General features: G+C 33.5%; 1 protein-coding gene across 1 annotated transcript; it reads left to right on the top strand.

The window, feature by feature from the left end:
- The first annotated feature begins 1,330 nt into the window (after positions 1-1,330).
- LOC144422817 (uncharacterized) lies at positions 1,331-9,090 on the top strand. Its single transcript, XM_078112669.1, has 11 exons — positions 1,331-1,493; positions 1,759-1,915; positions 2,736-2,855; positions 3,280-3,395; positions 3,950-4,216; positions 4,284-4,386; positions 4,702-4,816; positions 4,995-5,177; positions 5,544-5,733; positions 6,336-6,506; positions 6,930-9,090. The coding sequence occupies exons 1-11, from the start codon at positions 1,433-1,435 to the stop codon at positions 7,256-7,258; spliced, it is 1,812 nt and encodes a 603-aa protein (XP_077968795.1). The 5' UTR covers positions 1,331-1,432; the 3' UTR covers positions 7,259-9,090.
- The last annotated feature ends 9,326 nt before the right edge of the window (positions 9,091-18,416 follow it).

Genomic DNA, 18,416 nt, shown 5'->3' with positions numbered 1-18,416 from the left:
GCCTAATAGCTTTCTCGGGAAATATCGTTTCCTCAATAGAATTCACTAAAGCAATGTCGTCTTGCAGTTAGTTCAATGCGGCATTCCTTATTCAGAACTCGATGTATTTTCAATATGGAAGAAAACAACATAATAATAAAATATGTTCCTACATTATTTTCAAGCAAACCTCTAGCATAAAGGCATAGATGACGAGAGGGAGTTAGTCTCGCGCAACTCACCTCAAACCTCGTCTAGCTGGTAAGAATTACTTGTCTAAGATCACAATAATGCGAATTTCTTAAGTGTGAGAAAAAAAAAATTTAAGTCAACATATTTGTTTGAGACGTTACGTTTTGTAATTAACGTATTCTGATTTGTTATCGAACCTGTCGAGGATCTGTGTGATACAGTGTATTGTGGGTGTGTTGAGATTAGATCTCAATTGCATTTGAGGGGATGATGCTATAGGTACATACTAATCAAAGACAGAGGAAAACAATTTCCACTTGGTTATATTATTTGGTTTTCATATCATCCACTCGCGACAACGATGCTAAGCATAATCACTATGCAGTGTTTGCTTAACGAATATACTGGCAATACTTCCTTATGAATATGTGCTATTACATCAGGTATAATTGATGCATGAACACACAATCCATTGTGATTTGGGAACGATTATTGGAAGTTAATGTTTCCGTGCGTTTGCAACTCTTTTGTTAGTATGATGGGAAGTGGTAGACTGACTCAGTGAGCCATCTCAGTTTAACATCCACACGTAACAATTTACGTTCACTTTTCCTGATTGTATGTAGAGCGGGTTTCGAGAAATGTTGGTACGGTAATATTAGTAGCGGTTTGTAGGAGTGGAATTATTTCAAAATGTGAATGAAGAAACTTACACATAAGTTATGTAATTATTATCACTGTATCAAAGTATTCTCGTGAAAAAGTGTTCCAATGCTTTCGCTTCATAGCAGGTACAGCCACTTCTGCTGCTTGTAATTTACCACAAGAAAGACTCATGGATATTGCCGCAATGTCGAAATATATTAATAACCAGTTCAGTCTTAAACAAACAACGATCTATGATCAACTAAAATCTGAATATAAGAGAAGGGACGAATTTATGTAGCTGGGCATACTGGTGAAAAGGTCGATCTTCTACGTCACAAAGGTTCAAATCAGTCGACGTGATTCGCCGTTATTCATAATATTGCTTCAACAATAGGAACTGTGATGTTTTTCACGTCCATTTACTTGAGTTGCTTGATTTATATTTCAATAAATTATAATTTTATTTTTTAAAGTGGCATTTATTAATTTTATTTTTTACATTGCAGTTATGATAATTGAAACCCGAAACGACCTGATCAAAAAGAAATAAAATTAGGTTGTAATATTTAAGTTGACGACAAATGTCGAAAACTGTGTCTTTCGAATAATAAAGATGAATCTTAAAATTTTGGTGATATTGTTTTCGATCCTTATCACCAGTGTTTCAGCTCAAGGTTAGTTGAATTTTATGAATAAAAACTTTTGGTCATATCTTGATGAAAACCTTTTGTTTATGAATAGGTTGCGTTCTCACGGACAAATACAAAGTTTCCTTGTAGTAAATTAAAAAATCTCAGTTTTTAAAGTATTGTATACTTATTCAATCTATCATTCAAATTTTATCTTTTGTCAAATTTTCTGTTAATAAATGAGAATTGTTATTTATTCAATTGTTCAAATTTGAATCTGATTACAATTCCAGATACCGTTTTGTTTCAGATCCCTGGAAGAAAGAATGTGTTGATGGGTTTGAACTGCTTTTTTACAAACAAGGTAAAACTTACGAAAAAGCAAAAACATTCTGTGAAAGATTGGGAGGTTACTTAGCTAAAGTTGATAATGAGAGAATGACGACAGTCATTAATTCAGCATTCGAGTGAGTTAAAAAGAAACTTATTTTTGATATCTTGGTGTTATTTAATATGTGAATATTTCTATGTATTGAATGAAACTTTAGCAGTAAATAAGCGGAATTGATTATCTCACTGTTGTTTGTACCATCTCGATGTAGATTAAACACTTATTATAAGCGTGAGTTGAAATAGGATATTGTCTGTACAGTGATGTAAAAGAGCTGAAGGTTTTATGTTTCTTTTAGAAAGCATATAGTAGTACTGCAATAATCCCAACTATGTACTTCTTTATTTTTACAATATATCGTATAACCAATCCCAGCCTGATGTATCCAGAAATCCTTTTAGTTTTAACATATACATAGCGATTTATTTACCTTGGATGTGTTGCATTGAAACAAGTAGTCTATCGTAAATACAATAAAAGCAGGGATCAATAGAATTTATATAGCTCACAAGTTTGTATATTTGAATAAATTGAAGCAAAAACTGTTCTTTACGGAATGGGTTTTTTAGGAATTAGTTTTTAAACAAATCAATTCAAGTTTGCAAATCACACAAACACCGGAACTAACTGATTTTATTTATTTATTGCGGACTTCCTGGCATAATCAACGCTTTTTTAATACTACTTTGCTTCAACAAATAAAGGTATTTTTGATTATTGGCTACCTGGCATAATCAGCGTTTTTATTTATACTTTGCTTCATCACAAAAAAGCTCTTTAGTTATCATAGCGCGTACGTGGTCTATTTCAGCTCTTCTTTCGGTCGTTTTTTCAATTTTTAATCGATGATTCCGTTATTTTCTTTAAAAAAACATGATACAATTTTATATTATTAGCTTACAAAACATGGTAAACACATTTTATATCGGTGGAAACGACATAGCAATAGAAGAAGATTGGAAATGGCAGGATGGTACTAATGTGATAATGAGAGGAGAAGTGGGATATCAAAACTGGTTTGTTTTTCAATTTTATTTATAAAAGTTGCAAAAGAATTTAATAAACAATATATTTTCTGCGTGAAATAGTTTTCAGAACTTGTATACCACGCGGTATTCATATTATCAATATTATAGTGAAGAGAAATACCACGGCATGACTTCAAAAATGCCATTTATTATTCGTCGTAGTCAAATTCATTTTGTCGGAGGTGAAATCCCGAAAAACCTCACTAGATACCTGTTAGGGGCAATTGAATAACTTATGCCTAGCTAAAATTTAAAATTTTAATTCCATATTTATTATATCAATACTTCTCCTGTTCGGAAAATATTTAGAAGGTATATCTGCGTAACAACTTGTCACTAACTATTTCTTAAATTAGTTGCTTAGAGCCTGCATAATTTTTAGAATAATTAATTCGGCTTCTAAATTTATCAGGTATTCGAATGAACCAAACAATTTTGGCAATGAAGATTGTTTGGCAGTTGGAAAAAAAACGTATGAGTGGATTGATATATCTTGTGATGAAATCATCTACTACATTTGCCAGAAAGGTAATATTCATTGATTTTTCTCAATTCGTGCGCAACTGGAGGTAAAGGAAACGTAACAAGTTGCATAGGTTCTATCTAAAGAAACAATGGAGCAAAACTCAAATATATGCACACAAAGTTCAAACATAATTTTCAACAACAATTCCACAAAAATCATACGATATTAGAAGGAAGCTTGAACTGTTGAAATGCTATAGTACCCAGAACACTACAGTAACTGTCCCAGCAAAACTCAAATATATCAACTTCCTGTCCAATAAGCTAGTACTTAAATATTGATCGTAAATTAAATATAAATTGAAATAGATTGTCAAATTAAGAATATTCAATTGGAACTGATCAATACAGATCACATATACAAGTATACGATACAAGTATTGTTTTTCGGTGCCACTGAATGCTCATAATAGAATTATTGGGCTTCAATCACTCAATTCAAATTGTGTTACAAACAGAGTTGCGCTAACTACGAACCAAAGTAATCAACCTAGTTTTTCTTATTCTAAACCAATTTGTGTTATTTACAGCTTCAAATTTCACACATTCTGCTTCAGTATTTCCAGGCCCGTTCGTTAGAATACAAACCATCAACGGAAACCAGAAAAGGTGTTCTGCAACAGAATGCAGCGCTGTTACACAAGTTGATTGGTACAAATCATCTAACAAAGTATCAACCGCAACTACAAGTAGAGTTTATCAATTGTTACAAAATGGATCAGCAATATTGAATCTTCAAAACGCAAATATTGCAGATGCGGGATCTTATAGTTGTCGTTATCGAATTGGCAAAACCGAGAAAAATACAACTGAATCATATGAGGGTGAATATAAATAACGTTCTTTAATTTTGTAATCTATGTTAACTAATCTTTTGGTCATTACTTTCAGTGGCTGGAAATCCCACAATTCAACAAATATCAAATAACGTCTGCAACTCTAACTTGATCATCTCATGGCAACCGCATACAAATGCTGTTGGATTTCCACACAAGTGAGTTTACCTTTATGAATATTTAGGCATAAATTTCAACATCTTGTTTATGCGTCATCTCTTCCTCCGAACCGAAAATGTCGTTAGACAAATCTAAGTCAATATTCGTTTTCACAACAATGATATAATGTCATCTAAGAAAACGGTTGGAGCTGTATAAGTTACCATGGTAAATTTATTAGACGTATTGGTGAGTGTCAACATGTAAATCTATCATGTTGGTCACGACCCGTCTACCCAACACCATTACGTGTATTGTTACAAGGTGTTTTACTCGCATCAATTTGTCACTGTCAACTCACATCTGTTTCACAGAATAGAAGTAAGTCCGACCTCAGGTGAATCAACAAAATGGTTGGATTCACCAACACCTGAGAAACAGTCAACCACAATAACCAATTTGTCGCCTACCACAACCTTTCAAATCAAAGTAAGTAAAAATGTTTCATTATACCGTAAATGATCAGTTCTTTTTAATTTTTATTGCATGGGTTCTACTTCCGGCAAAAAGTCTCCTCTCTCAGGAATACGTACGAAACGTTCTAAGCTACTTGACCCCCTCACCCAAATTTTATGTTGCTTTATTATATTGTTAATATAAATTTCAGATAACTGCATGTGTAACAAAGGATAACTGTCCAACCCAATATTCTACCATCCGAAGCGCAAGAACAGGCGGATCAAAGTTATCTGTTGAATCGTCATCTATTATACAATACAAGAATACGCAAACTTGCGTCATCTCATGGATCTTATATAACAAAACAGAGACTGGTGATTCTTATATCGTGGTGAGTCGATAATTGCATTGTTAACACAAACTATTTGAGACACATGTCCTACAACAACTTGGTTGATGGTGTATAAATTGTATTGAGAATTATTACGTGTAATATGACTTCACTCTGTGTCACGAAGTTTGGCTGATTCTACAGCCATCCACTCTATTGCTCACGATCGTAGATCTGTTTTGGTCCACTGATATAAATGACAGATATTGTTTTATCAATATTTTATATCAAAATCATATTCCACTTATCTGGAAGTTTTGGTTTATTGCGTTATCTTCAACAATTTATTTGACACCAATATTTAGGAAATTTAAAATAAAAACTTCAATATTTCTGATGCAATTTTTTTTATCTGATTATTTATAGGAACTGAATCTAACTTCAACTCCAGTTTCTTCGCTAGATGCAAACTCGGAGGTAGCCACAAAGCTCATAGAAGTGACGACATCATCCGGGTATTCATTTCAACCAGAACCAAATCGTAATTATTCTGCTTCGATCAAAATATTCAATTGCTATTGGTCTGTCATAGGTTCTTGTGTGGGAAAACCAAAAGGTATAAATTGAATTCAATTATTATATTTCCAAGTATTTAGATTTGTTCTACTCAATTGGGCGTAATCATTGAGAATTCACTCACTCCTATGGAATTCATGGACAGTGGTTAGCGCATTATCTAAATAAAACTGTATATTTTTCGGAAATTGATTTTCAGTTCTTGTTGCGAGAATACCTTTATATTAAATTTCTTTTTGTTATTAATGGGCCGATATTAGAAAACCGTATGTATTATATTGATGTATGATCCCGGCTCAAACCTGAATCAGTATTAAGTTTCAGGAAATAGTTCAAGGGAAATAGTAATTAGATACTAAGTATGTTCCGAGAACTATATAAGATTCCAATCGAAACTTTATGAAAGTGAATTATGATTTTTGCAGACACTTTACTTCAAAAAAATGAAAAAAGTTTGGGAATCATTTACTGAAATATATATTGTTTAGAAAATTATTCTTTTGAATAAGGAATAATGTTCATGCAACTATTCGGTTTTAAAATGAAAATATTGTCAATTTCGTCAATTTTGTTAAAACTTTCAATATTATATAAAAAATTTCTAATATTTAAGTTTTTTTTTTAGCTTATATAATTTTTCAGAAAAGAAATCGTTTGAGTTGAACATCGTCAGTTTTGTGATCGGTTTTTTGATTCCTTTGATCTTCTACGTAATCTTTGGCTTAATCATATACAGACTGATAAATAAGATAAAAAAGTTAAAGAAACATGCAGAAGCGAAAGAACATAATTACGAAAATATACAAGAAAAAGGTAGTGAGATCCGAAAATCACCATTTCACGTAAAATACATTATTATTGATCAGCCACCGGAAAATTCTGAAATATAAGTAAATACAGGACATTCACCAGCTTTCCTTTCATCACCAATGCAAAAATATTTAAACAGGAAGATAAGATAATTTGCCTAAGTAAAATATGTATGTCTTCTCCGGTATCATTCTCATCTCAAATTACTAAAAGATGACAAATATTTTGCTAGTCATTTTTGTATCGTTTAGTCATTATACAAACGTTTACTCTTCCTTATTGTGTAATTCGCTCTTGAGTGACGACAATGAAAAATAAGAAATGATTTGGATATGTCTTGCACTGTTCGCCAATTCTTCGTCAATATTTTAAAGATATTTAATATTTCTCCTATAGTCGTTAATCGAACTTTTTTTAATTAATCAGCAACTCCTTCCAACGACCCAGTTTCTCAACCATCATATTCGAACGTGCTACAAGAAACTGCCGGTTACGAACAAGCTCTTCCTGCGCCAACTAAGCAAACACAAGTGGAGTCAGCTTACGAACAACTATCATCTTCAAATGTGCTGCAAGAAGCTGCCGGTTACGAACAAGCTCTTCCTGCGCCAACTAAGCAAACACAAGTAGAGTCAGCTTACGAACAACCATCCTCTTCAAATGTGCTACAAGAAGCTGCCGGTTACAAACAAGCTCTATCTGCGACAACTATGAAAACACGAGTGGAGACAGCTTACGAAACTTACAACGCCTGATGAATTTTAGCTAAGCAGTGGCTATTAGCATATTACAAAATGTAAAAAATTCAAAACATGTTTTTTTTTTGGATGAAACACTCCGTAAACGTGCAACATACAATGTCGCGTTGCTGTCGAAGTAATCCGCCATGCCGCTGTCTATGGTTTCACATCCAGACATATTTACATTACAACCGAATCAACGAAATTATCAGTCACCATTAACTTTCTCACTCAGAGTGTAATCAGCTCTGTAGTTCATGTCGTAAACATGTATTGAATCAACTAAAGAATCTCCCAATGATAACCAACTGAAGAATCCCCACCCCAAGTTAGACCAACTGTAGAATCTCCACCCAACTGAGACCAATTGTAAAATCTCCACCCCAACTAAGACCATCTAACCCTAACCCTACCAAATGATTAGTCCGGGTCAAATAAAGAATCAACTGGTATTCACCAGGTCAAATAAAGGATCAACTGGTATTATCAGCTTGGGTGGGTTGGGGGAGGGGGATATTTTTCAGTTGGGATCAACTGAAGAATCCCCCCCAAAGATGAGTCCGACTGAAGAATCTCCTCCCCCGGCGGAGCCCATAATCCCATGTATTTTACATGAATTCATTCAAACGACTTGTGAGTTAGGTTAATTTTGTGCATTCTATTACAACGCAACTAATCAGGAAGCTCATTTTGTCTTGCTCGTTATATTTTCCAGCACGACAACTGATACGCACATACTATAATGTATAAAAGGTTTATCGTGGTCTCAAAAAGAAGTCTTCTTTGAAAGTTGACTAAAATACACCATTATTCTCATAGTAATCGGATTACATGTCTAGAATGCCGGTCATGGTTTTACTTTGGTACGTGATGTCTGTAATTTTACAAATCGTCACTAGGTGACGTCAGTGATTCTCACTTCACAAAATCCTGCAAATGCTTTGATGAAGACCATGTAATGTTTACTATTGTTTGCTTCTATTGTTTGCTAAAAAATTTTGTTTTGTTTTTTAATTAGTTTCAGGTGTATTTGAATCGATGACGAAACAATCCGTCCTTCATAACTATCTATATTTTTATTGTATTTTTTCCGAAAAATAATATTTCACATTACTGCGAAACTGTTGATTATTCTTTATTAATATTTTTAAATGTTGCTTCTTTATGTGTAAAGATTTAAGTATATTAATCTTATAAAAACGAGAAAAATTTAACATCTCTTGAACATCCAGCACCCAACCCTCTAATGTCCAGTAAATATAAGGAAAATTCCTGAGTTTGAAAAATACTTGAATTTGAAACACATAGATATACGTTTTAAAGATGTATAAATAGAGTAATGAGTAAAAATGATCGCAAATGCAGATTTGGGTAAGTCGGTAATTCCAAATTTTTGGAAAGCTAGCCATGTTCATTAGAACATAAAATAACTGTACGAGTGAATAATGAGCCAAAGCTCGTTTTGCAAACTTTCCTTTACTAAAATTTATTTATTTCTCTATTTAAAAATTAACCCTCAATCGATTAAAAAATCTCTTCCATTTAGAATTTTGATGTATAAATATATGTATGTGAAATATTTTTTACTGTCTACTGCAATCGGGAATCCTGTGATTTGCAAAAACATTTGCACAAACAGCAGGGTCGTGTAAAACCTCCCTGTGCTGTATATGGAATCTTCCGAATTTTTCGTAAATATAGACAAACGTGGAAAGAGGAAAAATGACAGAGAAACAACAATATTCGACAAAATTGTTTTCCAACAATACCGATCTTAAAACACATTATCATCTATGAAACGAAAATATGAATATTCTATTTCTGCTCCGCAATCAATTTATATTTGTTCATTACGTTGCTCAACAATATGATATTAGTTTCTAATATTAATTTTGTAAACAGTAAACAGAATAAAATTCAGTTGGTTTAGCAAATTAATTCTGGGTATATATGTTCAGTTTATTTGCAAGTTGTCACTACTGTTCGTACTGTTTCGACAAGCAGCCACCCAAAGACATACAAAGCTTGTGGTTCCGTGAAGAACAATAGTTTTCTGTGCTGTGCCTGAAATTTCACAAGTGCCTGATTTTTTGATTTTGCGCTTAGCGTTGCCATATTTTACCATTAAAAATCCAATTTCGAAATCTTGAGTTATTGATAAACAGGCCGCTGGCGATACCGATCTTAAAATTTTCACTTTTGTGGTGGTTTATGAGAGATAATGGCGACAACTTGTGAAAAAAATAGAAATTTCTCAACAATCGCGCGATTTTTATTGCTGCCATGGAAACAAAACATCAGTCCGGACTCTCGGTGAAACGCACAATACTAGGGGGACAGTATAATCCACGTGATAAATTTCGACCGGCCCAGTAGTTCAGACGCTACAGCTAAACAGACAGACAGGACAAGCAAGAATAAGGGTCTCCTAGAGCGGAGATCCTATAAAAATGTTTTTTATTGTGTGTTAACGCTTAGCGAACTGTATGAGTGATGGATTCTGTATTTTCAGGATCTCGTGTGTTTGGAGGACACATTTCATAAAATACTCACATACAATTACACATATTTTAAGTATTCGAGATTCGATTCGAAAAAATTCGATTCGATTCTGAATCACCATTTATTCGAAAATGCTCAGACTTGTTGTCACTCTCGTTTGTTCCGAAAAAAAAAAAAATCTTGACAGAAATTAGACCTCGTCATTAAAAGCGCATCCAACACAGAAAAACTGACAACATTAGTCATAAATTTGTATGTTTTTTTATTGTTTTTTTTTTTCAACTTACGTGTCTCGATCAGAAACCCTGCGATATGGGCACCCATTTCCTCCTTAGTTTTGATTAAGACATTGAATGTAAGCGGTTTAAGAGGTGACATTGTACCATCCAGTAAAAAATCTCAATCGCAAAATCGTCGTTTTATGAAGCACCTATTTGTAAAACTTTCATTCGGACGTGGCGTGAATCGATGACTACTCCAAAAATAAGTTGCATGCGCACTTGACCACAAAGAACGCGAATGGAGGCAAAATTCCATGTAATAATGAAAAACAGAAACTTTTTGTGCATCGTGTACTTAGGTTAAAAGACTAAAACTCAATATGCGGTGTAGTGCAAATATAATAATTAAATTACGAATGAACGATTCGGGCTCCTAAGCCTAAGTGACCGATTGTATAAAGACTTTTGGAGAAAAAACGGGCAAAAAAAAAATTACATCATTACATACAAACCAAGCAATGCTAATTGTTTACTAGCTTGGTCGATAACTATTGTTTCCTCAATATGCTTCGATTAGGTGTTCAATTACGTGCAATAAAGCAAGGTCGTCTGGCAGTTAGGGAAACTGTTCAATACAGGTCACATCAATACAAGTACCGTATACGATACAAGTATTGTCCTTCGGTGCCACTGAATGCCTATAATAGAATTATTGCGCTTCTATCACTTAATTTAAATTTTGTAACAAACAGAGTTGCCCTAATAGTATCAATTCAAAACTGCTTTTATTTGTTAAAAATATAATCATGGTACTTTCAAAGTTTAGTGTTTCTGCTTGCATGAACCAAAGTAATCAACCTAGTTTTCATATTCTAAACCAATTTGTGTCATTTACGGCTTCAAGTTTCACAAATTCTGCTTTAGTGTTTCCAGGCCCGTTCGTTAGAATACAAACAACCAGTGGAAACCAGAAAAATTGTTCTGCAACAGACTGTAGCACTGCAACAAAAGTTGAATGGTACGAATCATCTAACAAAGTATCAACCGCAACTACAAGTAGAGTTTATCAAACGTTACAAAAGGAATCAGCAACATTGAATCTTCATAACGCAAATATTGCTGATGCGGGATCCTATAGTTGTTATTTTCGAAACGGCAACAGTTGGAAACTTGGCGAAACAGAATCATTTGAAGGTGAATATAAATAACAATCTCCGCTTAATTTTGTACTCTATGTAAGCTAATCTTTTGGTATTTACTTTTCCAGTGAATGGAAATCCCACAATACATCAAATATCGAATAACGTCTGCAACTCTAACTTGATCATTTCATGGCAACCACATACAAATGCTCTTGGATTCCCACACAAGTGAGTTTACCTTAATGAATATTTAGGCATAAAGTTCAACATCTTGTTTATGCGTCATCTCTTCATCCGAACCGAAAATGCCTTTAGACAAATCTAAGAAAATAGTCGTTTCACAACAATGATATAATGTCATCTAAGAAAACGGTTGAAACTGCTTAAGTTACCATGTTAAATTTATTAGTCGTATTGGTGAGTGTCAACATGTAAATCTATCATGTTGGTTTCGACCCGTGTACCCAATACCATTACGCATCTTGTTACAATTTGTTTTACTTCCATCAAATTGTCACTGTCAACTCACATCTGTTTCACAGAATAGAAGTAAGTCCGACCTCAGGTGAATCAACAAGATGGGTGGATTCACCAACATCTGAGAAACAGTCAACCACAATGATCAGTTTGTTGCCTACCACAACCTCTCATATCAAAGTAAGTAATAATGTTTCAATATACCGTAAATGATCATTTCTTTTTAATTTTGATTGCGTAGGTTCTAATTCGGACTTTCTGTCTCAGGAACACGTTTCAAACGTTCTATGCTACTTGACCACTTCACCCAAATTTTATGTTGCTTTATTATAATGTTAATATAAATTTCAGATAACTGCATGTGTAACAAAGGATAACTGTCCAACCCAATATTCTACCATCCGAAGCGCAAGAACAGACGGATCAAAGTTATCTGTTGAATCGTCATCTATTATACAATACAAGAATACGCAAACTTGCGTCATCTCATGGATCTTATATAACAAAGCAGAGACTGGTGATTTTTATACCGTGGTGAGTCGGTAATTGCATTGTTAACACAAACCATTTGAGACACAAGTCCTACAACAACTTGGTTGATGGTGTGTAAATTGTATTGAGAATTATTACGTGTAATATGACTTCACTCTGTGTCACGAAGTTTGGCTGATTCTACAGCCATCCACTCTATTGCTCACGATCGTAGATCTGTTTTGGTTCACTGATATAAATGAAAGATATTGTTTTATCAATATTTTATATCAAAATCATATTCCACTTATCTGGAAGTTTTGGTTTATTACGTTATCTTCAACAATTCATTTGACACCAATATTCAGGTAACTACAATAAAAACTTTAATATTCTTTATCTTTCTTTATCTGATGATTTATAGGAACTGAATTTAACTTCAACCCTGGCTTCCTCGCGAGATTTGTTCTTGAAGACAGACATGAAACTAATAAACGTGACATCATCATCCGTGTATTTATTTCAACCAGAACCAAATCGTAACTATTCTGTTTCGATGAAAATATTTAATTGTGCTGGTCTTGGTCAAGAATTATTGGTTGCTGGTACTTGTCTAGGAAACCCCACAGGTATATTGAAAAGTAAATATTTATGAAATCAATTTTGCAGTCACCAATCTACCTAACAACTCCATTTAATTAAACCAAAATATGTGGAGACGCGTAAGTCTTTTTGAAGTGAAATCGTATGAATGTTCAAATTTCATTGAATGTTAGACACCTTTGCAGGGGCCTGTTTGAAGCGAAAGTGTGATGCTTAACGCAAAAATCATGGATATCGTAAGCATGTTTGTCGCAATTTATTTTAGCAAACACTGTCTCGTATTTTAGCTCCTGCAAAGGTTTTCCCGCCAGAAAGTTTTGAAGATAACCTAATCAACGTGTGTGGCATCAAAAAACTGGCAATACAGGCACCGGATGAGACTAATGGCCTTGTCAGGTAAGCTAAATGCAACAGAGTAGAAAATAATATATCGGTATTTAAAAAATTAGTACGTCTGTTTCTCTATGGTTGATTGTTAGCCTGGAATGAAAATCGACCGAGCATGTTCATATATCATATTAGGTATACTATGCATCTCTCTCGCCAATATAGTCACTTTGCTTACTAGACACGGAAGTTTTGATTTATTTTGATCAATATCATTCCACAATACGGAATTCATTCCTCAACAAATAATGCTATCAGTACAACTTTTATTATTGTATAATTTATTTACCTACAGTTGCATATTTGTACTTGTACACACAAATTTGAAGGAACTTGGCGACGATTTTTCCATGACTGACATGATAAATATTAACAACACAGTGAGAGGAGATGAATATATTGCTAAAGCAATACCTATGACAAGGTTGGAAATCGTTTTCTCCAGAGGAATATTTTACGTGATCTGTCAATTGGGTGTTTTCGATTGAACAGGATTTATAAACAAAAAATACGAATTATAAGATAAACGATTAAAATTCTATTTGTAATATTAAAATTAATAGATCGGGTGAAAGTCCCACTCGTAAGAAGTACTAGGATGATTTGTTTCATTTGTTATTTCTGGTTGCTAATCCGACAAAGCCAATTAGAAAGTAACATTTAATTAGATTACCCTGATAACGTGATTTTACGTCTAGCTAGTGGATGTATTATGTTATATATCAGGACATCAGCGATTATTTGTTGTAGAGTTTATAAAATTTTTGAAGTTGAATTTTCTAACGACCGTAACGAAACACATTGTACTACTAATACTTTACTCCAATAATTTTTGGCTATAATATATACAAAGCACATGCAACAAGATACTTTGATACCGCGTATGTGCGTACCACCGCACCCTTCATGTATTTTGAATTCATATATACTGCTATATTAAGAGTTTCAATTTGTATATACTTGTATGCGTCGTTGCAACGTCATTTTTCTATTGTCTCGAGTAGCAGCGGTATTTCCTGCGTAACATACCATATTCTATTTTACATTGAATAAAATATTTTAGCATGAATTGGGAGAGAATGAATATTACACTCGGTGAAGAATCAATGACAACATGTGACGTAATAAATACCGGAAAAGCAGGGATACAAAATGAACAAAGTCGTGGAAAAGAAATTTTATTCACAGGAAGGAACAAATAATTAGATAAAAAGACGTTCAGATATTCCAGATATATCTTAGGGTTATATAGATCATCATAAACTTTTAATTTTTAATTGAAAGTTTTGGTATTGTTATAATGCTATTTTAAAACCGACAGACAGTAAAGATATATGTTAACGTCTAATTAGATTGATTTACCTATTTAATAGTGCTATCAAATCAAATATAATATATCGGATGTTTTATCAGTATTTCATTTAAGGAATTTATTTCCGCAATGCATAATATAACTTATTTTACTTCAGTGTCTCGATAGTTTATTCCACGCCCTCTGGTGACCAAATACATTTCAGTCAAAGCCCCTCTATAACGTTGAAACAAGGTGAACAGGAAACTACTGCTAAGAACGATACCGGTAAGAATAACAAATATTCAGATTTGGTCAATTCAAAGCCAGATTATGAAAAAAATTAGCAAACTTCAAACAACACAACATAACAAGCGAACAGTTTCGAGAATTAAAAGATAAATAAAGTGTTCTTTTATCGTGAACGTGTACAAAGTGTATAAACACAACAGAATACGGTCACAATAAAAGTTGTAACTCCACTTCAATGATAAACACATGCCATCAATGTTAATGGGATAGAAAACGTTTATCAATCAATACAGGTTCTAATAGTGGGGCAATACAATTTGTATATCTCTTCATACAAAATTGGAATGCCACCGCAAAAAAAAATTAATAAAATTAACGCCCTACTAGGAGTCACGCCCATTAGATTACTAAAAATTTGAAAGAGATTGTCTGTGAACAAACCTTCTATGAACTGATGGAAAAAAACTGTGATATTTTATTTCAAAAATTATTATTTTAACACACTGTCTACTACAGGTTTACATAGATCTGATTTGTATCAAGATAAGCATTTTAAATCTATTTTTTTTTGTTCTGTGGTTGATAATTTCATTCTTTCAATTAATTAGCAACTCCTTCCAACAATCCAGCTTCTCAACCATCATATTCAAATGTCTTGCAAGAAACTGCCGGATACGAACAACCACTTTCTGCAAAAACTAAGCAAACACAAGTAGAGTCAGCTTACGAACAACTATCATCATCAAATGTCCTGCAAGAAACTGCCGGTTACGAACAAGCTCTGCCTGCGACAACAAAGAAAACACAAGTGGAGTCAGCTTACGAACAACCATCATCATCAAATGTCCTGCAAGAAACTGCCGGTTACGAACAAGCTCTGCCTGCGACAACTAAGTAAACACAAGTGGAAACAGCTTACGAATCTTACAACGCCTGATGAATTTCAGCTAAGCAGTAACTATCAGCAAATAACAAAATGTAGAAAAATTCAAAAGAGTTGTTTATTTACAAAACACTAGGTATACTTGTTACATATAATGTCGTTATTATTCAAGTAGTCAGTCAAGTTGGTGTCGATCGACATCTCTATCCCATAGCCAGGACAGAGCAATCATCAGTACTGTTCACTTTTACACCCAGAGTGTAATCAGCTCTGTAGGTCATGTCGCAAACATGTATATTCCAGCATGCATTCTTGTAAACGACTTGTAGTTCAAGTTAAGTCTGTGTATTATATTACAGCAATAAATATCAAAAAACTTACTTGAGAAGTTCACACTCATTTTGTCTCGTTCGGTATAATTTCAATGCCCGACAACTAATACGCATATACTATAAAATAGGAAAGTTTTATAGTGTCATTTCCAACAAGGAAAGAATTCTTCTTGTTGACTAAAAATAGAAGACAAAATTGAAAGAATGCTTCTTTCGACTAAAAATAGTCCGTTATTCTTATTGTAGTAATTGGATGTTATGTCTGAAATGCACGCATTTCATCGGACATGGGATTTCCCCTGGTACGTGATGCGCCTGTCTGTAATTTTGCAAATCGTCACCAGTTGAGGCTAGAGATTTTTATTTACCAGGCCCTGCAAATGCCGCAAGCTAGACCATGTGGTGTTTAATTCTATTGTTTTTTGCATTTTCACTTGACATTTTTGTTTCGCTTCTTAATTATATTGGGGTATCGCTGACTCGATGATGATCTATCAGACCTTCTTAAGTTTCTAAATTTTTATTGTATTTTTTCCGAAAAGAAAATTTTGACTTTGAAGAGTGTTTCACATTACTGCGACATTTTGTTTACTGTATTAATTTTTCTTTATTCTTATTAGTAAATGTTGCTGCTTTATTTGTACACCCTTTTATTATAATCTTATTAAGACGAGCAAAAGGTAATATCACTTGAACATTCAGAAACGATACCTCTAATTTCTAGTGAAGAACAATATTGTGCTTGGAGATACTTGTATCCGAGACATATATATACGTTTTCAAGAAGTATAAATAGACTGAGCAGTTGAAAAGATCGCAAATGCAGATTTGAGTTTGTTACTTATTCCAAATTTCCGGGAAGTTGGCCATGTGTAATTAAATAAAGTTAAAAACTTAAATATTGCAAACTTTTCTAACGAACGTATACTCAGAGAAGTTTATATGGAAATTAAGTCTTGATATATTAAAAAGTCTCCTCTATTCAGATGGATAAATGTTTGAGCGTTTAAATGTGAAAATATTTTCACTGTCTACTGCAATCAGGAAACGTGTGACATGCACAAGCATTTCGCTTTTTACAAGTTACACCAAATGAAAACTATCCCGTCTATTACTACCAGGTGAAGCAACTCTTATATAATATTTACAACGTTGCTAGTTATATGCGTCAAATCGGATATCACTGTTATTCACGAAACCACAAGCTTCTTATGTCTTTTGGTTACTGCATGTCGAAACTGTACAAACAGTAGTGACACCTCGTAAAATGATTATTATAAGTTCACACCCACAATTCATTGAGTCACTTTTGTACATAAGACATGCATTGCTAAACCAACTGCATTTAATCTGTATACACACAATTAATATTAGATGTTAAAATCATATTGTTGAGCAATATAATGAACAAATATAAATTTAATGCAGAGCAGAAATAAAATATATTTTAGTTTCATAGAAGATAATGTGTGAGATTTTTTAGATTGTTGTGAAAAAAGTTTACCAAATATTGTGTATCTGTCATTTTCCTTTTTCCACGTATATTTACAAATATTTGAAAGATCACATATACAGCACATGGAAGTTTTACACGACCCTGCTCAAATTTTGCTATATCACATAGCGTTGAGATTTAATGCCGGTATCAGACTGAGCTTATCCTTTCCGGTGGCATAGATGGTGAGACTTGTTCAATTCTTGGTAGCTTGATCAAGTCACTAACAAAAAACACAAACTTTGTTAAACGAGGATTGGGCCAGAAATAAACACGCAAAAAATACGCGAATGTATTGAACGTTCAGGCTGTTGTAGGGCACTTTTAAAATACTTGATATAATTATTATATTAACAAAGATATTGTTTGAGTTGTCATTCAATATATAAGTAGATTTTGAAGTACCGATAAAAACTTTTACTGTAGGTCTATCTGCTGTTAGTTGAATTTCAATTACTTTTCTTCATAAACATGATTCATTATATTTCGATTCTGTCATGCTGCCTTAACGTCCTTCTCATCTTTACATCATCTGTAGGCTCCTTATTGGTATTCATTCAATGCCAGCGAATTGTATCATTATGCACTCGACGATTGTCCGGCGTACTTATCCACAATTTAACTTTATGCTTTTGGAATGAATTACTACCTATCTTGCTAAGTAATACAACGGCGATTGCTAAGCTTGCACTGCACCACAGGTTAAAACGAAAACAAGACAGTACAGCAGTACCGTTGTCACGTCTCAACACCAGTTCCGACTAGAAAGCAATTCAGCAAAAAAAAAACAATTCTTGATCATTGCCGGAACGAAAGTTAGAATTGAGCACATTGATCCCATTCCATTATTGATCGGCAAACAATTTTCTCGTATTTATAAATTTAAATTTCAAATGATGAAAGGTGAAGTAAGATATCAAAACTGATTTGGTCCTCAACTATATTTAAAAAAATTGAAAAAAAAAAAATTGCTCCGTAAATTATTTTTTATAACTTTCATGTCGTGTAGTATCCACAAGAGTGTAGCAAATTCAACGGCAAGCGAGACTTCAATAATGCCATTGTCTGTCGTAGGGGAATTCCTCCTTTTGGATTACTTGTTAAGTACTAGTCACCA

The sequence above is a fragment of the Styela clava genome, chromosome 1 (assembly GCF_964204865.1).
Source record: "Styela clava chromosome 1, kaStyClav1.hap1.2, whole genome shotgun sequence".
Classification (NCBI taxonomy): Eukaryota; Metazoa; Chordata; class Ascidiacea; order Stolidobranchia; family Styelidae; genus Styela; species Styela clava.
The sequence above is the reverse complement of the archived record's forward strand: the minus strand, read 5'-3'. Positions and strand labels throughout refer to the sequence as shown.